General features: G+C 40.7%; 1 protein-coding gene across 1 annotated transcript in view; it reads left to right on the top strand.

Annotated features, from left to right (window-relative positions):
* LOC134640189 (peroxisomal membrane protein PEX13-like) overlaps window positions 1-10586 on the top strand; it is a 47472-nt gene extending 36886 nt beyond the window's left edge. Inside the window, exons 2-4 of the mRNA XM_063491824.1 lie at window positions 9479-9747; window positions 10137-10259; window positions 10428-10586. Of these exons, the coding sequence (XP_063347894.1) occupies window positions 9624-9747; window positions 10137-10259; window positions 10428-10549 (369 nt within the window). The 5' untranslated portion in view covers window positions 9479-9623 and the 3' untranslated portion in view covers window positions 10550-10586. The remainder of the gene's footprint in view (window positions 1-9478; window positions 9748-10136; window positions 10260-10427) is intronic.
* The last annotated feature ends 14748 nt before the right edge of the window (window positions 10587-25334 follow it).

The raw sequence follows: 25334 nt of genomic DNA, 5'->3' as shown, positions 1-25334 counted from the left end.
CTGCACACATCTAGACATTAACAGATACACACACATGGCCACCCTTTATATCGGTGGACCTCCCCCAGGCCACACTGCCCTCCCCTTCTCAGAGAAACCCTCAACAGAAGAGTTGAGAAACACAAAACTTGTGAGATCTGAATGTTCTGGTGAGTCTCCATCTGTTACAGGTGGGTGCTGCCTGGACTGTCTCAAGACAGACCAGACCAGGTGCACCACAGACACTTCAAACCTCATCTCAGGACAAAAACCAAAAGAACAACATAAAAAATGAGAAAACTTGCCTTAGAAACATGCAGGGTTAGAGGAGACGGCAGCCGTGTAGAGGTGAGCCTGTGTGAGTCTCTTTTCTTTTAGTGAACAACAGAAAAACAGAAAAAAGAAAGAAAACTTACCTTAAAAATCTGTAGGGTTGTTTTCTCTGAGACATGTTGGAATCTGTAAACAGTTACTCCGAAAAGGATCCAGATGTTTCAAAATACTTCTCTGGCAAATGTTTCAATTCTGCGAACATAAATGCTGTGATTAATGGACTAAAAGTCATTACTTCTCACCCCTATTTATGGATTTAAGGATCAAAGGATCAAATTGGTGGTAAGATTCTAAATATATGTGATGTCATAGTCCTGTTAAATAGTCCCAATTTCAAACCTCATGTGAGGGCAAAAACCACAAGAACAGCATAAAAAAGGAGAAACCGTACCTTAGAAACATGCCGGGATACAGGAGACGGCAGCACTGCAGAGGTGAGGACACGCATCTGTTTGAAATAAACAAAACAATAAGCACAGTTATACATACACACACACACACTCCCAAAAACTAGCCAGCCCTCATGAGGAGGTTGCGACGCCCTCCAGGTGCGGGAAAGAAAGCAGGAAAAACCGGGAGTGGGCCGCCTCACCGCTCTTAACATTGGTGGACCGCCCCAAAGAAATCCAAACATGGAAATGCTTGCACACACATGTGATTATGCATAGAGGTCCATCCTACCAGCCAACATCAGATCTCCACGCATGCACACATGAATGCACATACATTTACACACATCCAGAGATAAACTCCCCCAAAGAAACCAAATTCCCAGAAATTAAAACATGGAAATGTTTGCACACACTTGTGATTATGCGTAGACGTCCACCCTACCAGCAAACCTCAGGACTCCACGCAGGCACACATGAATGCACATACATTTACACACATCCAGAGATAAACTCCCCAAAAGAAATCCGAACATGGAAATTTTGCGCACACTGCACACACATTCAGAGTTCTGAATGTACTGGTGAGTCTCCACCTGTTACAGGTGGGTGCAACCTGGACTGTCTCAAGACAGACGAGACCAGATCCACCAAAGAAACTGCAGATGTGCATCTTTTTGAAATATATAACACAATAAACACAGTCGTGCAGACACATACACTCACACAGGCTGCGAAAGCCTAGCCAGCCCTCGTGATGGTGTGGCACCACCCCTCAGGCGTGTGAAAGAAAGCAGAAAAAACCCAGACTGGGCCGCCTGGCCACCCATTATAAAGGTGGACCTCCTCCGGAGAGAAACCCTTTATAGAAGAGTTGAGAAAGACAAAATTTGTGAGGTCTGAATGTTCTGGTGAGTCTCCACCTGCTGCAGGTGAGTGCAGCCTGGACTGTCTCGAGACAGACCAGATCAGCTGCACCACAGACACTTCATACCTCATCTCAGGAGAAAAACTGAAAGAGCAACATAAAAAAGGAGAAAACCGACCTCAGAAACATGACCAACATCTGTTTGATTAGACTAACAAATAATGGTTGGCCATTTTCAGGTCCTCGCCTAACCTTCAGTCGATGTTCGAGGTCATCGAAACGCTTAGGTTTATATATCGACTTTCCTTGGACTGATAATCTGTCTCGTATTGAAATTGTTCTTTGGTCAGTTTTGCCTGTTGCAGAATTTCAGGGTCGCTCTTGTTGACTTTAATAGCCACGATCTGTCTGTTTGCTCTGTGAATTGGTTAGAAACAAAACTGAACTTGTTTTGGTTTCTGTCCTAAAATGTTCTCAAAACGTCTCGAAAGGGTTTGGGTTGGTGTCAGGTCAACGTCCGTTATGCCATAAAGTATAATAGGTGAGCGCTGGTATTTATGGGTTTTGGGATCAAAGCAAAGCTACCAGTCATACAGGATCAAAGCAAAGTTACCGCATCACAAGGGATCAAAGTGATTCTAATGTATGCGCAGGCGCACACACACATGTTTGTTTGTGTAATATTGTTCACACTGAATTTGACCGTAGGAAATTTAATATGAGTCAATCAAAGAAAATGTTAGTTTTGAAGAATTTTGAAATTACGAAACTGACAATTACGAGAATTGTTTTTTTTTCTTTTGCATAACATGTCGAGCTTTTCTGTATATAGTCATTTCGTACAAGAAATTGATGAAAATGTTCTATTTTATTTTAACAATCATCAACTTCATATGCAGGTTTCGTACGGGTGCTTGAAATCCTTGAACAATCTTGGATTTTAATATTGTAGTGCTTCTATTTGGGATTTTGTGCTTAAAACGTCTTGAAACTGTATTTCATTCACCACAAATAACTATCTGATTGAATAGTTTTCTTATCAGATAGAGAAATAAAAAGTCTAAAAGCAACATTTCTCTGCCTGGGCTGCCTTGTACCTCTGCACGTCAGTCTGTTTCAATTTGTGACCCCCCACCCCCTCCCCGAACAGTCGGGGGTGAGTGCACTAACGTGCCTGGAGGCCGTTTTAATGAGTGTTTGCTGGAAAACCAAAAATACAAGAAGGATTTGTACGTTTTCACAATGGGGGAGTTTGCGTAAGTCCTAGTAAATCATTTTCTCGAGTGTGTACGTTACACATGCTAATTTTTAAAATCGTTTTTATTATTTTGCTAGCTAGCAAACTCGCGGGATAAATGATTGAAATGCACTCAGTGTGATGCAATATGGTGCCGCTATTATAACAGTTAGTTATTGCAGGGTAATTTATGGAATATGCTGTGAATTTAACCAAGATTACACAGCAGTAGCAGTAATGCGAGTTACTTCTCCAAAATGAAAGCTTTAAACGTTAGCCCGATGCTTAACTAGCCAACTTAAGGCTTTCTGATTGAAGGCTAAAAGCGGCGTTGTCACCAAGTAAACAGAATATTGATTATATTTTTGTGTATTGCTGCAGTTTTTTCAAGTATTAACTTGGTGCTTTTGGCAACCTTAGGGGGAAATAATGGTAATATGACTGATCCATATGGACACAAAGAATATAGACTTTTTTGTGCTACCGAAGTTTCGTGGCTTTCATTCAAAATCTGTTTATCGTTAAACAACTTAAACATTATAATGGCTTCAAACTCACATTGAGGCCTGTGGGGCACTATCAGCCACTGAAACAGTAGACAAATGAATATTTCATACCTGAAGGCTGCCTGTTTATCTAAGGGAGATGAACAATACATTATAATTGTATATAATAATATCACAGATGATAGATTAAATAGGTTTTTGATAGATGCTTGTGCATTCTTAAAGTCTTATATGTTGAATTGAACTGAGTATGTCATCTGTTCAAAGCCTCTCCCAGTCAGTGCTGTTCTCTATGCCTGTCTTACTCTACATGATATTTTTTAACATCAGCATGCTAAAGGACTTGTTTGGAAGAGACTGCTATTTTATATGCTAAAATATGTTTTTCTTCTGGGCCAAGTTGGTGAAAACACTTTATTATCCTCTAATAGATTTTGTAAATGCTTGGTGATGGTAGTACCCAAAACTAGCTGCATCAGGTACTTCCCTGTGTATTTGGAGAGGATCAGAAGTCCCAGGAATAAAAAAAGCCCCCAAAACAAAAACGGCAACTAATTATTTATCTGCACAGCCGTACAAGTGGCTGACTGCTAGTTTGGTCCTCTGAGGCCGTGTCCTAGTCAGAGTGTCTCGCTAGATTTCTCTCTCTTCTGTTAATTGAGCGTTTTTTGTTTGTTTGTTTTGTTGCAGTTCTGGGTAATAAGTTAAATTAATAAAATAAATATTGTAATTGCATTTCTGTTTGTTCTGTACTTGCTAACTGTCAATTCAGAAGAAAATGTAGCTGCTGTCTTCCTGTTGCTGTTTGCCAACAAACTCAGTTCCTTTGCCCGATAATTTACTTTAAAAAAATGCCTACATGTATATTTATAAGCTGAGTTATTATAAAGCTGAATAATTATATCTTTCAATTCATAACTAATAATGTTTTATTTTAAATTTGTGTCTGTGTCTTTTAGCTTCTTCTGCTTATTATTGTTATCCATCCATTTTCTTCTGCTTATCAAGGACTGGTTTACCCGGGCAGCAGCCTAAGCAGAGAAGCCCACATCTCCCTCTCCCCAGCCACCTCCTCCACTTCTTCTGGGATAACACCAAGACATCCTCAGGCCAGCTGAGAGATATAGCCTCTCCAGAGTGTCCTGGGTCTGCCCTGGGGCCTCTTTCTCCTTTTCTCATCAGCCTCTCTTCAACGTGAAGGAATAGCAGTTCTACTCTGAGCCCCTTTTGAGTAGCTGAACTCCTCAGCCTGTCTTTAACCCTTTGAGTCCTATCCTGGCCATTTGTGGCCACTTTGCTTTTCCCTTTTCAACCATTTTTATTCTGTTAATGCAAATGGAATGAAACTTCCCAAAGGTGTGTATTTCTTTCAGATTTTTTAATTTTCAACATCAGCTCCTTAATAATGTCAATAATATTCACTATACACTAAATTGTTCCTCTTGGTTCTATTGTGGCCATTTGTGGCCAATTGAAACCCATTATAACCACCTTTTTTGATTCCTTGTTACTGACAGTACTATATCATGCGATTTAGGTAAAATTGCTTTCATTCTAAACTCAACACATGAAAATTGTAGTTTTTAATGTTTTTTACCAAATTACATCATTTACCCATTTTTGGCCAAGCAAGCAATTTCATGTAATATTCCGAGTTTCTAGTAGTGGCCTTTGATGGCCTACCACACTCCAATGGACCAAAATAATGAAACAATTTTGACATAGGTTTGATCTTAAGGATCTAATAGTTTGTGTTTGTGCATGACATTGCAGTACAAACATGTATTTGCAACATAGACTGGAATAAATTCAAACATTACATAGGCTGCAGTGAATTTCTGTGGATGCAGGATATTGAGCTTTGAGGTTCCCAGTCAAACTTAGCTTTGAAGCACATGTTAAAAGCACTTTTACTCTTGTATTTTTCATCAAAAGATACCATACCCAAAATATCAACTCTAGAAACAAAAACAAAAACAAAAAAAACCCCAATCACAGGACATTTTGCAGAGTTCAAACCTGCAGCTGCAGCTGGAGCGCAAACAACAACAAACACTATTTGTAAACGTGTCCTGGAGTTTATGCCGGTGCAGACAGAGCTACTGCTGTAAGTAAGCCTAACAGCTTCCAGATCATTTATTCTGGCAATATGGCAATTAGATCATCACTGCTTCAAGCACTGCCTATATGATCTGGTCAGAGAGCAAGGACAGCAAGCAGTCCTCTGTCCTTGAAGAAAATACATCTGCCCAAGATGAAGAAACCTCCTCTCCAGAAGATGAGGGGACAATCTTCAAAGAGGCTGACTGCATCACCACTGATGTTGAGTTCTAGCCAGTGCCCGAATCCTCTTCTTTGGGGGAGGATTGGGGTTGGGGGGCATGGAGGTGGAGCCCCCCCCCCCCAAAAAAAAAAAAGAACATAGGAGCATTTTCTGAGACCGAGGAGCCGGCGACTCAGTGGATCCGCCATGAAAGGAAAACCATGTGGGTCCCACTACTGAAGAGAGACTGCACCACAATCCAGTACCCACTGGTATCAAACTAGGGGTCACCCTGTATGCAGATCTACTTTTGAATTTTTTATAACAAAGGAGATCTTTTAGCTGCTGTGCACCCTTACAAACCTGCACGGGAGGCCAAGGTGTGAGGATTGGAGGATTATAGATGAAGTGGAGATAAAACCTACACCAGAATAAAGCAATACATAGCATGTTGGATGAAAACACTGGAAGTTCTCAGGAAGTAAAAAAGGCATGGGGTTCAGACTCCAACTGACGGAGGAGCTCCGAGGACAACGTCTTTCCTTCGGTCACATTGGCAGAGGAACTCCTCAGATGAAAACCGGCACAGGGGAAACAACCCAGAGCTTCCTCCTCAGCTCCTCCAGTTGCAACAGAGGAAGATTTTGTTGTCTGTCTTTGGCTTCACCAAAACTACCACAGCAATATCCCACATGCCAAAGCAACGGAGGAATATGCTTCTTTTGACAGCAACACACAAGGAACCAGCAGTCGGTGATGGGGAATAAAGGATGCGTGAAAGGAACGGAACAGCAGCCCCTTGAACCAGGTGTAGAAAGTGTGCCTACAAAAACCACTCTAATGTGGTTAGTACATCTTGCTGCTAATGAGGATGCACACAGAAGCACACAGATACTGGAATATAAATTTTGATCATTTTATTGGTGATTGCAGGGATTATTTGGTCATTAAATTGCCTTTCTGGCCACTAACACACCATGTGTGACATTGCTTTTGGCCATTCATCCCCCCCCCCCCCCAAAAAAAGAAAGAATAAATAAATAAATAAATAAATAAAGTAAAAATAAATCATTGTAACAGTTACTGTTACTGACCTGCAATGATGATAAAAAAAACATATTAGGTTTCACCATTTATATGCTAAAAGATGGGAACTTTATTACTATTTTTACTATAATAATACATAATGTGACTGGTATTCAAAGGGTATAATATCAGAATTTGAATTATATTTTGGTTTTTATGACTAGAAGCGGTGCTAATTTAAAAAATCAAGCCAATGAAAGTAGAAAAATGTTTTAATATATATGAATTTTATAGCATTTTGTAAATGTAAACAGGGGGTGGCCATTTTTGGCCACGAACAAGCTGAGAGGGATTTTTTTTTGTTTTTCTCTCACTGCACAAAAAAACAAAGATGCATAAAACTCATTGATACTTTTAATTATTGCTATGCATCTAACCTCCATCATGGTTTGCATGTATTATTTAGAAAAAAAATTGGGATTTTATGATTTTCTCTATTTATGAGTTGTTATGATTATGTGCTCTAACTGGTATTTAAAGGGTTAAATTTCAGAATTTTAATGAAATTTTGAATTTCATGAACAGCCCTGATGCTAATCTAAAAAATCATGTAAAAAGAACTGGACATTTTTTTTAATATATATGAATTTTATAGCATTTTGTAAATGTAAACAAGGGGTGGCCATTTTTGGCCACAAACAGTTTGAGAGGGAGTTTTTTTGTTTTTCTCTCACTGCACAAAAAAACAATGTTGCATAAATGTCACTGATGCTGTTAATTATTGCTATGCATCTAACCTTCATCATGGTTAGCAAATAAATCAGATGGCATGTATTATTTAGAAAAAAAACTGGGATTTTATGATTTTCTCTATTTATGAGTTGTTATTATTATGTGCTCTAACTGGTATTTAAAGGGTTAAATTTCAGAATTTTAATGAAATTTTGATTTTCATGAACAGCCCTGATGCTAATCTAAAAAATCATGTAAAAAAACCTGGACATTTTTCTTAATATATATGAATTTTATAGCATTTTGTAAATGTAAACAAGGGGTGGCCATTTTTGGCCACAAACAGTCTGAGAGGGAGTTTTTTTGTTTTTCTGCCACTGCAGAAAAAAACAATGTTGCATAAATGTCATTGATGCTGTTAATTATTGCTATGCATCTAACCTTCATCATGGTTAGCAAAAAAATCAGATGGCATGTATTATTTAGAAAAAAAACTGGGATTTTATGATTTTCTCTATTTATGAGTTGTTATTATTATGTGCTCTAACTGGTATTTAAAGGGTTAAATTTCAGAATTTTAATGAAATTTTGATTTTCATGAACAGCCCTGATGCTAATCTAAAAAATCATGTAAAAAAAACTGGACATTTTTCTTAATATATATGAATTTTATAGCATTTTGTAAATGTAAACAAGGGGTGGCCATTTTTGGCCACAAACAGTCTGAGAGGGAGTTTTTTTGTTTTTGCTCTCTCTGCACTAAAATAACAATGCATTATAATCAATGTTGATGTGAATCAATTATATGCCCCAGACTCTACTATTAATAATACAAGAAATTTCAGTAGCAATGCAATTATATAAAATTGCGAGATTTGAGGTTGTCGTCCAGCTGGTGCAGTGGACAAACAAACTGGTGTTTAAAGGGTTAAAAAATAAAAAAGTAATAATTATTTTATATTTATGGAAAGAACTGAAGTTACTTAAAAGCTTTATGCAAAAAAAATGGCAAAAAAACAAAAATAATAAAAATTACAGACCTAATCTGTAGGTGGCCACTTTTGGCCACAAACAAGCTGAAAGGGTAGTGATTTTGATCAGACTCAGAGGGTTAAGGGAGAGGCAACACCCTTAGAGAAAGCTCATTTTTTTTCATCTGTCAGTCCTCTGCTCACCTGTCCCCAAACTCCTAAACGAGACCCAGAGAAGATTAAACTCCTCCGCTTGATGCTGCAAGTCATTGTTTTTTCTTGTCTTTTTCTCAACATTTTCCGATAATTCTAAAAATATATGTACAACAGTTTGTTTGTACAGTCAGCATTTGTATATATACAGCAGTATTCTCAAACAAGCAATAGTGAACGCACCTGTGTGAGGCAAATTCCACAATCACAGTTCAATCAGTCCCCCCACCCTGACACTTTTTTCCGCTTTAAGTGAGGAAATGGAATTAAATCTGGACACATCTTTATCTTTTTTGGACATATCAACATATCTTTTTACGGTTAAGAGAATATGGTCATCAGATTGGAGAAGCTGAACAATCAGAGCTGTGATAATGATATTTAAGGTGTGTTGACTGGTTCATAATGTCAGCTCATGTCAGAAAACATCCCATGCTAAAAGTTGCCACTAGCTGCTGGTTGATGGTGAATTTATTGTGTATTTTCCACAGTCTGTACAGATGAAGAGTAGCAGAGCTGGAGATGAGGCAGGAGGAAGTGTTGACTCAATTCAATTTCAGTTTATTTATATAGCGTTAATCACAACAACAGTCACCTCAAGACACTTTATACTGCAAGGTGGAGGCCCTATTGTAATACAGAGAAAACTAAATGATCAAAAAAAACCCTTTTGAGTGAGCACTTGGTGACTGTGGGAAGGAAAAACACCATTTTAACTGGAAGAAACTTCCAGCAGAACCAGGTATAGGGAGGGGCAGCCTCTGAGGACTGGTTGGGGTTGAGGGGAGGGAGAAAGGACAAAGGACACGCTGTGGAAGAGAGCCACTCTATGAGCTGTTCATTCAGTTTGTGGTTTAGCTTGACTCCATGACGTTTCGAACTAATGCTTTGCTCAATTAATGTTGCAATGAATTATGGGTGGATTTTACTGATATTCTATCTTTATGTTGTCACCAAACAGATCTACAGATTTGGGATAAGCTACAGGCTCCTCCACCCCTGCTGGCTCTTCTGTCCTGCCCAGGTTGGCGCTCCTGGTGCCCCCTCGTCAGGTCCAGCAGTCCTACCGTCCATCCAACAGCTCCTTCTCCCCTCTTACAGCCTCTATGGGAGCTCCATCTGTGGTGGCTACAGGCCTTACAGCTACAGCTATGGTGGCGGCTATGGTGGTGGCTACAGCCTGGGAGGATACAGACACACACCTCACCTTGAAGACGTCCCCCCCAGCAGGTTTGTGCAGCAGGTGGAAGAGATGGAACAGCAAGCACTTACATATTCACATGAGTACATTTTGTTGTTTTGAGAGGTGTACTCAACACAGGACAGTGGCTGCAGGTGCTAATTGTTTTGAGTTAAAGTAATTAAGGCTGCTGTTGTAAAGTTTGATAATAGAATCTGAACCTGGTAATGTTCAGGGCTGCAGTACACGTGTAAAGATGAGTCTGCTTGTATGACATCATATGTGCCTTTGTGTAACTCTGTGGCAAATAAATTGGGTACCATAGCTCCATATGCCATTAGTTACTTTACAAGTGTAAGGAAAAGCAGAAGGACTTGTTTTTGGTTAAGACCAGTTAAAATTATGAATGTCGTTAATTCAGTTTCCTTGCTTGGTTTAGACACTAACTGGGCGAGCGAGGAGGACGACCACGTGGTGGCCAGAGGAGAATATGACTTGACAGCTGCTTCTCAGGAGGAGCTTTCTATGCGAGCTGGAGAGATGCTCAACCTCGCTCCTAAAGGTGATGAGCTTTTTACTGGCTGCGGGACATTTGATTCTGAGTGCTTTGACCCAAAACCTTCTATTTTTGTTTTCCTTATCTTACAACTAACAGATGAGGGCTCTTCTTTTGTGTGAGCGTGCCCCATGTTTACATCTATCACAGTGTTTTCCTCTCCCTCGTGTTTAGAGCTACAGCCCCGTGTGCGTGGCTGGCTCCTGGCCAGTGTGGACGGTGAGACCACATGCTCGTCCCAGCCAACTACGTTAAGATCCTCAGCAAGAGAAGAGACCGCCGGGCCACAGATATGAGAGGCTCGCTCAGGCCCAGCAGGCAAACACGCAGGCACCCCAAACAACCTCGTGTGCACAAATACCCTAATCTGTGCCTCTCCTGCAGCCCATAAACGTACAGCATCTACCCACATCATGTACAGTACTTGAATGATCCATCTCGTCTTTCAGCTCAGTCTCGTCAGATTCATTAGGCTCAGCTGTGTCCCCCTCCTGTGTGCAGTTTCCTCGTTTCCCTCTGTGTGTATTTATAGTAGTGATGGCCAAACAAAGCTTTCTGAAGCATTGAAGCTTGTGTTGAAAAACGATTCATTACTGGAAGCTTTTTAACACAGTCCTCTCTGGTGACATCTGGTGGTCAAAAATATGAAGAGCAGCTTGAATCTACAAAAAAACTGAACTGCGTCATTATGATTGCCCACTCTACACAGTGGAATTCACAATTCACAATTGGACATCACTGATCACGTGACTGTGGCCAAACGAATCAAGCATCGACAGAGTGCTTCTGAAGCGGTGTGTTGGTGTTTTTTGACACACGCGCCGGAGCGTCAGCTTCAAGCGGGCCCTCACTAATTTATAGCATTTGTCCTCTTGTGTGTGTTACTGGTCCGTCTGTGCTCCTCCATGCTGTTTTTCCTGCTTGTCATCCTTCGTGTTTTAACTCCATTCCCTCGTGTCCAGGTTTGTTATTTGGTTCTCAGCTTTCCCAGTTTAGGTTTTCTTAGTTTTGTTTCTCGCCTCCCTCGCCTTTGTTTGTATGTCACTCTCCATGAATAAAGCTCACTCACATCAGCAGTGCCTGCATCTTGGGTCCTCCATTCATATCTCAACACGCAAACCCTGACATTTATGGTGTAGTTACATACTACTAGGAAGTGCTGACAAAATATGAAATTATGATGCTATTTATATAGAGGCACAATACCAACACAGAACAGCGGGGACACAGAACCAAAACCTAAGAACTAACAAAGACACATCAAGAAATCAAAGATTAATAAAACAAAACAGAAAACACTGGGCCATCGACCCAGGACCGTGACATTCAGTTTCTCAAGGAATAATCAAAGCAAACATTTTTTTCTTTTTATGAATAAGAGATTTCCTTTTTTGGGTTACATGATGGTGTAAGTTCCAGCACAGCTCATTTAGTTTGCAGAAGTGCTCCGAGGCCCCTATGAAACATAATTGAAAGAATCTAATAAATTAGAGGGTGCAATAGCTGTAGTATGACTTTTTGTCCTCATGCTGCATGACGACTTTACTTTTTTTTGTTTTTTTGGTGGGAGGAAGTTGACATCTCAGTCCATTGTGACGTGCAGATCTTTGACTGGCTTATGAACTCCGTCAGGAGGAACTCTGCAGGAGAGGGAAACAAGGACAAACAAACCCGGCTTGGTAAAAAGGAACAAGAACAGAAAAAAATCAACATTATTACCCATCCCTGATCTGTCATTTACACCACCTGTGGCGCTTGATTTATTGGTCACTAAACGTGGTGTGTGTTTGGTGCGTCACTGGCTGTGTGTTCTGTGTTATTTGTCGGTGGTGGGGTTTGGGCATTGATATTTGAAATCACAGCAGAGAGACTGGATGTGATGTCAGAACCCTCTAAATCTTGTAATTTACAGATATTTAATTCCAAATGATTTGACTGCATCGTTGTGTCTTTGAGTTATGACCCAAACTATCTATCAACTTTGTGAATAAATTCACGTCCCCCTGTGACTCATAATTACACCACAGTTCAGATGGCATGAATGAGTCATGAGGTCACACCAACAGTGACAACATCAGCAGTGACATCACTAAAGTTGCCAGGTGAGTCCATAAATAGAACCCGTGACGTGGAGCAGGTACCGCCGTTTGGACAATGCCACGACGCAGGTATAGACGCAAACATGCGAGGTCTTCTCGCCCCGTTCGCAGACGCAGGAGACCCCACAAGGCCTCCGGTGTCCGCAGACGTGGGAGAAGATACCGTCGCAGACATTAGACAATCTCAATAAACATGTAGGATGAACATCAAAACTGTGGTCCAATCAAGTTTTTTTTAGATAAGATATGTTGTTGTTGTTGTTTTGTGTGTGTTTGTTATCAATGTTGTGAAAAAAGTTAAGCTTAGTAAGCCATGAAGCACTGATTACTCGTAGGAAAAGCACCAATAGGAGACAGAACAGGCTGCATACTAATTAGAAGGTGTTATTATTCAGTCTGTACATCGAATAGAAGGCACTAACCACAAGGTGATCTTCAATGCATCTCTGTGTGAATGCGAACGGCGCGAGAAGACCCCCACTAACTGCATGTCTTTAGACTGTGGGAGGAAGCTGGAGAGAACATGCAGACTCCACACAAAGACCCCGGCCTGATGAGGTTAGGGTCCTGAGTTCGATACCCTAAACTGAACGCAGGACAGAGGAAGGGATGGGTGATGTTCATGTGTGCCCAGGTGTATGATGTGGCTCTTTGTCTGTGACTGGTTGGCTGCCCCAGCCCTGGCCCTTCATGTATTTCAGTAAAGTCTTTTTCCCCCCGTCTCCTCCTCTTGTTTACATGTTTTGTAAACATGTTTTGTGACCCATTCCTTCTGTCATGTGTGTTTCCCCCCCAGCCTTCATGTTCTATTTATGCTTAGTTATGTCCATGTCTCATCTCCAGTCCCCTTTTCCCTCTGTATGTATTCACAGTGTACGTGTTCCTCGTCGGTTCGTCATGTTCAGTCATGTTAAGTCTGCGTGTCTTATTCCTAGCACGGGGCGCCCACAGAAACGCAAAGCAGGAGATGAAGCATAGCTGAATATGTTTCCAAACCAACTTCATTGTAAGCCAAAGACTAGAAAATATGGTGAAGCATATCTTCCCTTTGGCTTCACCTGCACAAGTGCCAAGGTAGGTCTCCCCTGCAGAATTGGTTTTCCCTTTGTCGGGAGCACGCGCTGGGCTCTCCAAATCACGGACAAACAGTATCCCACATTTTTGATTTTTAGTTCACAAACACTTGTTGTAATGACTAACTACTCCTGACATTTTGGAGATGTTAGCTCTTTATACAGTAAAGTTACAGCGGGATAAAAATAATATCAGGCTGATCCTGCCACGATTTGTTCCCCTGGTTCAAATCACAGACAAACAGTATCCCACAGCTGTTTATGTTTTTAAACCCATTTTGCACAGAGAGGCATTTTTTGAAAAATGTATTGATCGCAATGTTGAATATTATTACACAGGAAAAAAAACAACTACATGTAAAATAATCACACCGTGACACCTCTGCCTTTGTAAATGGAGGGACAGTAACTGCGTGTAAAAACTGCAGATAGTCAGATTAACAGTATTTCGTCTCTATCTGCCATTCTGCAATTCATCTCATGTAAACAATAACATGGCGCACAGCGTGACGTGAAAAAAGGCACAAACCTTTGACGTTGCGTGACGAACTCTCGTCCACACGTAAATGCAAAAAAGGAGTTTTAAAAAATCTCTGTTTTCGGTGATTCGAAACGCTGTTTACGTGTGGACGTAGCATAAAAGAGTTAATAGTTTATTTTATTACTGCCTGTAATTTATTGCAGATTACATTTTTCTTGTAAAACAAAGGGGGGCCCAGGAAAAAAAGTTTGGGAACCACTGCCCTAGAGGAACTTCAGAATCATCCCTGGCTCAAATGACTTATTGATGCCAAGCAAAACAGGGTTACAGAGCAGAAGCTCTAACAGAGCCTGAGTCAGCCTGAGTTATGAATACAGTTGTGGTCTAATGTTTTGTCAGTGGTACAAAGTTTGCTTTTGTGCACTTTGCCACTTCAGTTTGTATTTAGAGCCACAACTGTATACACAACAGACCGAACATGCTCAGCTTTGCCAAAGCTTGCAGGAATTGGAGTTTAATTTGATCAATGAATTATTTCCGAATCAACAAAAAAATGGGCAAATGTAAAGAAATGTATCAATCAGGGAATTAGTAGCAACATTAACTGGACAATCTAAATTTGTTGGTTAATTATTAAATGAATCTGGATAACTCATCCTGCATCTCCTGTGATTTTAAGTCACTGATATTGATTTATTAACGATTATTTGTTTGTACTAATGTGTCACAATTTCCTTGAACGTTAAAGGGTCTGGATTTCTTCTCTTAAGCGCCTCAGGGTGATCATCCTGTCCTGTCAGACTAAGAAATGCAGTTGTGAGTTTTTCATTGCTTCGCCTGCACAAAATACCTAGGCACCAAAAATGGTCCAGCTCTCTCCTGCTGTCCTGTTGTATAAGGCGCACACAATTCACCGTGATGAGAGGATAACTTTTGTCACTGCTCCTGTCCTTGATCCTCTGAGCCACTTAAACACCAAACTACTTGTGCGCTGTAGGGGCTTTTCTAATGGTCGTGCTAAGGAGTCCTTTCCCTCCCATCAGTTGCAGAATGCACTCAGAGTTGTACAACACTGGTGTAAATATCAAGATGATGCAACTTTGAACATATTTAGGTCAACAGACTTTTGACTAAAGTAAGAAGAAAAGTGAATCTAACAAATAATATGAATTGGTGTTAAATAGTTACTAGTTAGTAGACAGTAACTAGGCCAGGGGATGCTAATCACCTGCCAAGGAATATTAGTGACTGACTTATTGATGCTAGTTAATAGCTTAGGTATTCTATGTGGTAACCTGGCAAGTAATCACTTGCCTTAAAAGTCTCGCCAGTCCCCTAGGGACACTTGTTGGTGGTATTTATTTGTTCATGTTACAGGCCTTGCTGTAGTGGGCGTGACCACAGATTACAATCCTGTAAAACAGGAGAGATAATGAACAGAGGAAATTTGTTCTTGTTCAGTTTCCCTTTCAGGTGAGGTAACTCTGGGTTGCTCTGACATATAAAATGTGTATTTATTTTCTGGACTCTCTCTGGATTCCTCTGCAGCTGATATGTTGCTCTCAGATTCACTGTTTGATGCTGAGCTTGTGGTGACATATGACATCAATCTGCATGCATATATGACATCACACTGTATGCCTGACCTGACATCAATCTGTATGCCTATATGACATCATACTGTATGCATATATGACATCATACTGTATGCCTATATGACATCATACTGTATGCATATATGACATCATACCGTATGCATATATGACATCATACTGTATGCCTATATGACATCACACTGTATGCCTGACCTGACATCAATCTGTATGCCTATATGACATCAATCTGTATGCCTATATGACATCAATCTGTATGCATATATGATATCAAGCTGTCTCGTTCCAGGACTTCAAGCTGAGTGCATACATGAGACAAGGCTGTATGACATAAATGACACCAAGCTGTATGCCATATATGACATCTGTCACGGCCCAGCGGCACGAGGTAAATGGGATGGACACAAGTGCAAGATCCAAACCGGATTGTTGCTCTCATATTCACTGTTTGATGCTGAGCTTGTGGTGATACTCTAAGCCAGCAGCGTCTCCACTTTCTGAGAGTGCTCAGGAGGAACAACCTGGAGGAGAGGCTGCTGGTGACATTCTACAGAGCCACCATAGAGAGCATCCTAACGTACAGCATAACAACATGGTATGCAGGGTGCTCAGCTGCAGACAGGAAAGCACTGCAGAGGGTCATCAACACAGCCCAGAAGATCACTGGCTGCTCTCTGCCCAGCCTGGAGGTCATTGCAAACTCTCGATACCTCAGCAGAGCTGGCAATATCATCAAGGACCATTCTCACCCCAGCAATCAACTGTTTGAACTATTACCGTCAGGCAGACGGTACAGGTCACATAAAACCAGAACAAACAGATTCAGGGATAGCTTCTTTCCCAGAGCTATCACCATTGCAAATAAGCACAAAAACAATTGAACCTGCTTAGCCATACCATATTGTCACTGCCATTATATTATGCTATTATTATTATGCTGCTATTCATACTGTCATACTGTCATTATATTAATGCTGCTATCCTGTAAATATCATACTTACTTTTGTTGAGTACTTATGTTTGTTTTATTGTACCTTTTATATCTTACTATTTTTTTATTATATTTATTATTGCATTTTGCACCAAGGGAGTGGCACTCCAATTTCGTTGTACCCTGTACAATGACAATAAAGGCTATTCTATTCTACTCTGGCTGTTTCAGAGTTTTCACAGTCACTGCTTTCAGGTGTCTCCAACCAGTCACGTCTCCCAACACGATGACTTCTTTTCTTTTGGTTCCCTCTACGTGGTAGTGGTCCCCCAGTGGTCAACAGGTAGGTCTTTCACGAGGTGTAGGAGATTTCTATGAAGTAAACACATTACGTCTCTGAACACATTTTGTAAATGGGACTGTCACTCACTTGTTGTTTGACGACATACACAGTTTGCTCCCAGTAAGGTCTCAATTTTCCAGGTCCTCCCCTCTCACTCATGTTACAGACTAGGACACTGTCTCACCAGGTTGGAGAGTGACTGTGTTCTGTGTGTGATGATCATAGTTCTTCTTAACCCTTGCACTAGAGTGCTGGCTGTTCTCAGCTGCAATACGATAAGCCTCTTCCATCCACAAAACCCACTTTTTAGCATAGCTCTGAGGTGTTTCAGTCCCATCTCTGGCTAACAGGCCAAAAATTAAGTCTACTAGGAGACGGGGGTGTCGACCAAACATGAGGTAGTGGGGTGAAAAGTCTGTTTCCTCATGCCTGGTGCAGTTGTATGCATGTAGTATCTGAGGCAGATGCTCTTTCCAGCTGCTCTTTGCCTTCTCCTCCAGTGTCCTTAGCATTTGAAGAAATGTCCAATTAGATCGCTCAGCTGGGTTGCCATTTGATGCTGAGCTTGTGGTGACATATGACATCAATCTGCATGCATATATGACACATCGTAGGGTTACTGATGTGTTTGACTGGTTTCTTTTGCTTAATGCAGGGGTGTTTTCTGGTCACATACGCCTCAATGTCCTTCTTCATAAAAGGCCAGTAGAAACGGTCCCGTGCCAAGTGAATGACCCTCTCTGCCCTGCGTGACCCAAGTCATCATGGAGATGTTTAAGCACTAGGAGATGATATTGTGCTGGCAGCACAAGCTGCCTTCGCTGAGCCGCTGTACGATGTTGCAGCTGATTTTCCATATGAAGCTTTCCCCACTCGTGCATAAGCTCTCTCACAGGGCCACTGGCTCTCCTTCTGCCATCATTAGTTATTACTGATTTTGTTTCTTTCAGTTTGATAAGTTAACTGATAGAGGGATCCTTCCTTTGGGATTTTACCAGGTCACTGTGACAGGCTGCAATGGTGACATGTTCACAGGTGTCTCTGGCTGGGCATGTTAGGCACAGGGCAGCGACATATGCAGCATCTTGTCTCTTTGCAGACTCACAACCCTCCCATGTAGCCTGAATGGCCTCTCTCGTCAGCTCTTCAGTACACTTTGTGAGGTAGGTGTCAATGTCAAGTGGAAACCGAGAGAATGAGTCTGCATCGATGTTCACCTTCCCCGGCCTGTATTTGACATCAAACCTGAAATCTGCCAGCTCACCTACCCAGCGGTGGCCTACTGCATTCAGCTTTGCAGTACTCATCACATATGTGAGGGGATTATTGTCTGTATAGACCAGGGGTGAGCCAGCATTTTTCCAAATACAGCAGCGCTAACCAACATCATTTTTTCAAGTAATATAGAAACTATTTTATATATTACCTTTTTAAACATCCCATTTTTCTTTCTAATGTCATTAAAACAAGTTTGCACATTTGTATAACAACAGTCAGACCTCCAGATCTTTTAAGCGTTCAGTTTTTTACTCAGTGTCACACATAGATTAGTTTTCGTCTCTTTCAATAAGAAAGTCAAATCTTCAAACCCTAAAGCAATCTTTGTTTCTTTCAATCATTCCAATATTTTTCATCTCCTGTAATATAATTGCTGTTAACCAGGGCTTAGCTACTCTGATCCACAGTGATTTTGGGGGTGTGGATACTTGTTTTTTTTGACAGGTGCAGAGCCTTTTTCTACAAAATTACGAATAAACTGCATTTTTTAAAAGTACCATTAACATTAATGTAGACTGACAAGTAACTCAACATTTAACACAGTGATCAGTAGAGAAGAAAGAAAATAACCCATTTTACAATTTCTAGTTCAGATCAAAATTATTGTTCTGATTAAGGAAACAGTAAATTTGGCCACATTATTGTCCCGATTCTCCAATTTTCCCTTTCCAATGTGACGAAATAAAATTCAACCTTTTTAAATAAAAGCAGATGCACACCCAGATATTTCTTACAGTAAGAATCCTCCAACAACCTTTCAAAAGAAACATTTTTTGTCTTTCCTTAATTTTTAGACCAACTGAATCCACAAACCTGAAGCTGCAGACCCCAAACTAACCAAATTTAATGTTTCCTTAATCAGCACAGTAATTTTTAGCTCTTTGTGTGTTATGTTTACTCACAGTTTTGATGCTTGCTTCTTCGACTTGATCCATGATTGGCTCTGCACCATCGCTCTGCTGTTTTCTCTCTCCTCATGCTTCTCCTTCATGCGTCCTGTCCTCAGATATAATCCAACCAGCTGCCTCCTTGTTTCCTTCTTGACTTGTATTCGCAAAATTTCCAGTTAAATTAAGAGAAATCCAGAAAAGTTTTCCTGCTTCAAAAGCTCTTCCAATTGCCTGTCTTCTTGTCCTCCTTTAAATGTGCATTTTTGTATATTTGTATTTATTTGACTTCATATTGCCATGACAACATAACACAGAGCATCTTGGTAGATTAAAGCAGGGAGTTCTGTCCTCTGCAGAAATGCTGGTGTTCCATAGTGATGTAAAAGTATGTTAATAATCTTTAAACAGACACTCACTGATCCTGTAAGAGCAGGAATTTAACTACAAACCCTCTTAGTCCCCATCAGTATCATTCATTCTGCTCTGCCGCAATGGTCACAGTGGCTGGTTTAAGTACGTTTGCCCCATAGAAAGCCACTGATGTTCAGTGAGCCCCTTTGATACATATTTAGACCTTCATAATTTTCAGGGTGCATGAGTGTTATATCTCCATCTCATCCTAAATATTTTGCCAACATGTAAAAGGCATACGTCCACAAGATTTTGATTTCTTTAATTTTAATTTAAACTTGTTTTATTCTGTGTTGCATGTTTTGAATAATCTTCTTCAGAGTAGACTTTTGGTGTAAGCTGATAGTGAATGAAAAAAACTATAAAAAGCTGCTGTGGTTTTAATTTTCCAAGAGAGGTAATGCACATAATGCAGAGACGAGCACACGGGGGATATCCAAATTCTAGGAAGGCAGCCTGCTGCTGTACACAGGCACATCCTTCTCAGTCATAGTTCTTAACAACTTGACTGTTTTCTCAAACCACACAAAGAGTGCTGTTTCCATTCTGGGAAGTCTACTCATTGGTGTAGGCAGCTCTTCAAATTATAAGTAGCTATATATGAGCAGCTATATTAGCTTTGACTTAACATATGTTAAATAGTATACTTTCCTCTTTTAAAATTTATGATGGCTCAAAATTCAAACCTTACAAATTAAAACCCTGAATCATCACCACTTGTGTGAACTACAAGGGTGCCATCATTTTTCTTTTCAATCCATTAAGTACCACATTTTACACACTGAGCAAGAAAGGAAGTAAGCTCTTCATGGTGACCCCAGGAATTTTAATGTATCACTTTCTAGCATACGACTGACACTGCTCGACATCTTACAGTGCAGTATAAGAGTCCCGCCACAAGGAGACACTGAAGGCTTTCAAACCAACAGTTTCTGCTTCCAAAGCGGCGCCAACCGTCACCACCGATCATCGTACTTATGTAACACAGACCATGGATGCATGTTTGAGTTGATACATCACTTAAAGCCACCACTGTTCAGGCATCACATCTGTCCATTAGGTTTCCCTTTCATACACAACATTTTTATCCCTGGGTACTAACTTTTTTGTTGTTGTTGACTGTTTATTTATTTGTTTGTTTGTTTGTCCGATGCTCCTTTTGCACTGCTAAATAGGCTGTAGCCAACATGATTTATAAAGGGATTATAAAACTAAGAAATTACTGCATTATTTTACCTACTCCTATTAAACTCACTTTCCTAAAAACTGATTGCAGCTTCTGCTTTGTGATGTCAATGTTATGTCTCTAAATGATTTCATATCATTCATGGGAGATATGCTTGACAAATGAGAAGTTAACAAGTCACTGCTACAAGCTGAATCAATTCATTGAGGCGACCTGCGTGTTGTGTTGCATTGTCTGATTTGGTCATAGTGTGTAAACACCTCTAGAGGCCACTGTTGTATAGCTGCTGCAAACTGAATGTGCCCGTACCAGAGGTTATACTTAAAATGGCAGCTGTCAGGAAGTCTCTTTGGAAATTTGTGTTCGCCCTTTATGAAATAGATATGTTGTATTACAAGGTACTAATGCACCCTTGCATTGGTAAAATGAATTCTGTTAGAATAGCTGATACTCCCTCACAGAAGATTTATTTTGACCTTTCTAAAGCCTTCTTTAAAATTTAGAAAATAAAATGAAAACAGGCATATCAAAACAAGCCTACTAGAAATACTACTCTGTATTACATCCTAACACTTGGCTAAATCCTAATATGTAATTCTGGTTTAATAGTTTATTACACTAAATGCACACAGATGTTTTACTTTGGCAGGAGCTTAAACAACTGAGTTGAATTAACACAAGTTATTCATATTCAATAAACCTGTGCAATTTGTGTTGATAAAATATAATTGAAACATGTTTTGGTGAAGTAATTTGAGCTCTTGGAATATTTTAATCCTTCATAATTTTCACACTTTATTCCAACACTATTCAGTGGCAAACAAACAAAACCGTACATTTTCTGAAATATTTGTGGGTTTTTCTCGTTTGTTTTTATACTACTTAAACACTAAAGTGACCCTCCAATGTGATGACAGTGCCAGCAGTGGCCCACAGCTCATTTAACGCTTTCTCCTAATTGGCTCATAATAGTCTTGCATATGTATGAACTATGTAGGCTATCTCTATTTTAAAATAATGAGTGGGCAATGAGAGCATCTCCTCACGGTGTACTTTACTGACAACAGGACAACAGGGAATACAGAGAACTGACTGAGGACTTTGTCAACTGGTGCCAGCAGAACCACTTCCAGATCAACACTCCGAAAACCAGCGAGCAGGTAGTGGACTCCACCTACACCAGTGAACATCCAGAGAATGGGCATTAAGATAGCTGACTCATATAAGTGATCTAACCAATAAACTGATCTGGAGTAACAACAGAGAGTCCATCTACACAAAAGGATAGAGACGGTTGTATTTGCAACAGAGAAGTCTTTTGGAAGGGAGCAGGGAGAGCTCCTGAAGACCTTCTAGGACTCTGTGGTGGTATTGTCCATGTTTTATGGTGTGGTCTGCTGGGGATAGGAAGAAACTGAACAGGTTGATCAAGAAAACTAGCTCTGTTCTTGGATGCCCTCTTGACCCAGTGGAGGTAGTTATCTCTGTCAGATAACAGCTCCCACCCCATACAGGCCACCCTGACAACACTAACCTGTTTTCCCTCCAGTGATAGGCTGCTGCACCCACAGTGTGCAAAGGGGAGATTTTGGAGGCTTTTCCCTCCAGCTGCTGTCAGACTGTACACTGCACAACAGCAGTGAATGTACACCACATATGCACACACTGGGGTCTTTACATAAATCAGTGTGCAATACCTGTTAATACCTATTAACACCCAAACACTGCACTATGAAATGTTTCATTCTTCTCCTACTAGTAATCTGTATTATTGCATCATATATATATATATGTATATAGATCTATATATAGATAGATAGATATAGATATATAAACTTACATATATAAGTACATATCTATTTCTTGGTCTATATTTCTTCTATTTTTGCACAGCATTATTGCTGTTAGTTATGCTGCATGTGTTCATTTGTTCCTGCCTTGTGTCCTCTGCTGCAGTAACAATTTGAATTTCCCAACTCTGGGACTAACAAGGGTTATCTTATCTGAAATGTATCTAAACCCAGCTGATGTCTGGCTACATTTTCTGCTGAGCATCCAAATCACACTGCACTGAAGTTTACACACTGTATAATGCCTGATTTCTTGTAAATATTTAACGATGACCTTATGAAATATATATTGACAAAATGCTTACCAGGCCACATTGAACAATGAAAAATAAACAAAATTAAAACAAATAATTAAAAACACTGAAAAACACTCAAAAATATCTTTTTTTTTTAGAGATGACTTAACCTGGTTATGCTGTACCATCCAGATGAAGACGTGAGCCAAAGATTCTTTAAGTTTCATTTACATGGACATAACTAAGCACAAACAGAACATGATGGCTGGGGGGAAAACACACGTGACAGAAGGAATGGGTCACAAGGGGAAAACATGTAAACAAGAGGAGGAGACGGGAGAAAAAGACATTACTGAAATACATGAAGGGCCAGGGCTGGGGCAGCCAACCAGTCAGAGACAAAGAGCCACATTTTTTACTGTGTCACCGCAAAGAGCCACATCATACACCTGGGCACACATGAACATCCCTTCCTCTGTCCTGAGTTCAGTTCCGGGTTAGGGTATCAAACTCAGGACCCTAGCCCCATCAGGCCGGGGTCTTTGCGTGCAGTTTGCATGTTCTCTCCGGCTTCCTCCCACAGTCTAAAGACATGCAGTTAGTGGGGATCGGTGTGAATGGTTGTCTGTGTGTTAGCCCTGCCACGGGCTGGCGACCTGTGGAACCAGGGTGGACCCCGCCTCTCGCCCTATGACAGCTGTGATAGGCTCCAGCCCCCCACGACCCTGATAAGTGAAAGACGGTGGACGGACTTTGATGACCTCAGTGGATGTCAGGCAAACTTTGACTGGATTGTTAACACTGGGCCGCTCTACATGCCTGTTTCCAGTTATCATGTTTACAGACACAGTGACACCAACGCTACCAAACACAGAAGCTGCTTGGCAGAAGTTATGTCACATTATTGTAACTGAGAAACGTCACAGCATTGCTCACAATGTGAGGGCGGGGCTGCAATAACACTGCTGTGCTTTCTAATGTTTCATATTAAGACTAATCTGTGTAGACCTTTCTCTGATTATTGTTTCATAATGAAGAAAGGTCAAATATTACCAAACACATATGAAAAACTCATCTAAACAACATGTAGTGTAAAAATAAATGTCAGATATTTTAATTGTCGGGTTTGGATTCATGTTTTTTAAAAGTTGAGGACATTTTGAGTTTTGTTGATGATAGCGTTAACGTTTAGAGCGTTCCTAGAATTCATATCCTTGGTAATAACGATTCCCAAATATATTACACAACTTTTCACTGGGATACCGGAAACATAGGACACGGTACACTTGTTCACTGGTAGCAGTTCACACTTATTGCGGTTTAGGAAGAGGCCCGATGCTCTGGAGAAAGACTCAAGGGTGCTGATTGCAACTGAAACCTGAGAAACATCTTTAAGGAAGAGCACTGTGTCATCTGCCAGCTGACTGATAAAAATCTCTCTTCCTGAGGTCTGAGTCCAGCTTTGCAACTCCAGCCAGGTCACATGACACAGGGGTGTGCTCTGATGTCAGCAGGCAGGTCGGTGGAGCCCTCTGGTGATGGATATATGTCAGTGAAACAGGAGGAGGCCTGAGAACAGACAGCAGGCTTAACTAGCAGGACAAAGTAGCATGTAGTACTTGAAGGAGTCATCACAGCCAATCAGTTCTCAGGAAAATGGAACATCACATAAATATTTCTCTTCTTTGATTTTCATCAATGTATTTCCTTTGATATATTTTCTGTCAATACTTCTGCCTGATTAGAAGCTCATAGGCAGTTCCTGTCACTCTACAATAAAATAATGTAAAGGCTGCCCTCTCTGCCCTCCCACTAGCTGACCTAACTGACACAAGTAAACTGTGCTAAGATACCCTACATGGACTAAGGTTCTTGGCCACATACATATAGATTTGCTTGGCTGTAGAAAACCATGCCATGAAGCTCCCAGCGCACATTTTTGATGCTTCTGTTTGTGGCAGAGGAGGTTTGGAGCTCTGCAGAGCCTTGGTGACTTTTACTGACTATGCACCCCTACCCATTTATTATGAACAAACAGCACAACGGTTTTTGCTTTTTTTTTCTATAATACACATGTATGATTTAGATTTGTACTTATGTGGCAGCTATTTACTGACCTGACAAAGTTATTGGAAATGATGTCATGCCATGAATAACACAAGTTATTTTCCATGAAAACTAAAAGTGGGGAGATTCTCAAAAAATGAATGAGACGTGCATGACCTTCTATGACTCTGTGGCGGCCTCAGCCATCTTTTAGGGTGTGGTCTGCTGGGGCAGCAGCATCTCTGCTGGGGACAGGAAGAGACTGAACAGGCTGATCAGAAGGGCCAGCTGTGTTCTAGGACGCCCTCTGGACCCAGTGGAGGTGGTGAGTGACAGGAGAATGGTGGCTAAGCTGTCATCCCTGTTGGACAACATCTCCCACCCCGTGCAAGAGACTCTGACAACACTGAGCAGCTCCTTCAGTGGCAGGCTGCGGCACCCACGATGAGGGATGGAGAGATTTCGCAGGTCTTTCCTCCCTACTGCTGTCAGACTCCACAACAAAGACTTCAACTGATCAAACACACCCATCCACACATGTGCAATAGCAATAACAGTAAGTGCAATACTCTTTTCCGGCATCGTTGTATTATACTCAATTGTATATAGCATTTGTATTCTATTGTTTTTGATTGTATATATAT

Source organism: Pelmatolapia mariae, linkage group LG13 (genome assembly GCF_036321145.2).
Source record: "Pelmatolapia mariae isolate MD_Pm_ZW linkage group LG13, Pm_UMD_F_2, whole genome shotgun sequence".
NCBI lineage: Eukaryota > Metazoa > Chordata > Actinopteri > Cichliformes > Cichlidae > Pelmatolapia > Pelmatolapia mariae.
This window is presented reverse-complemented; position numbering and strand designations above follow the sequence as displayed.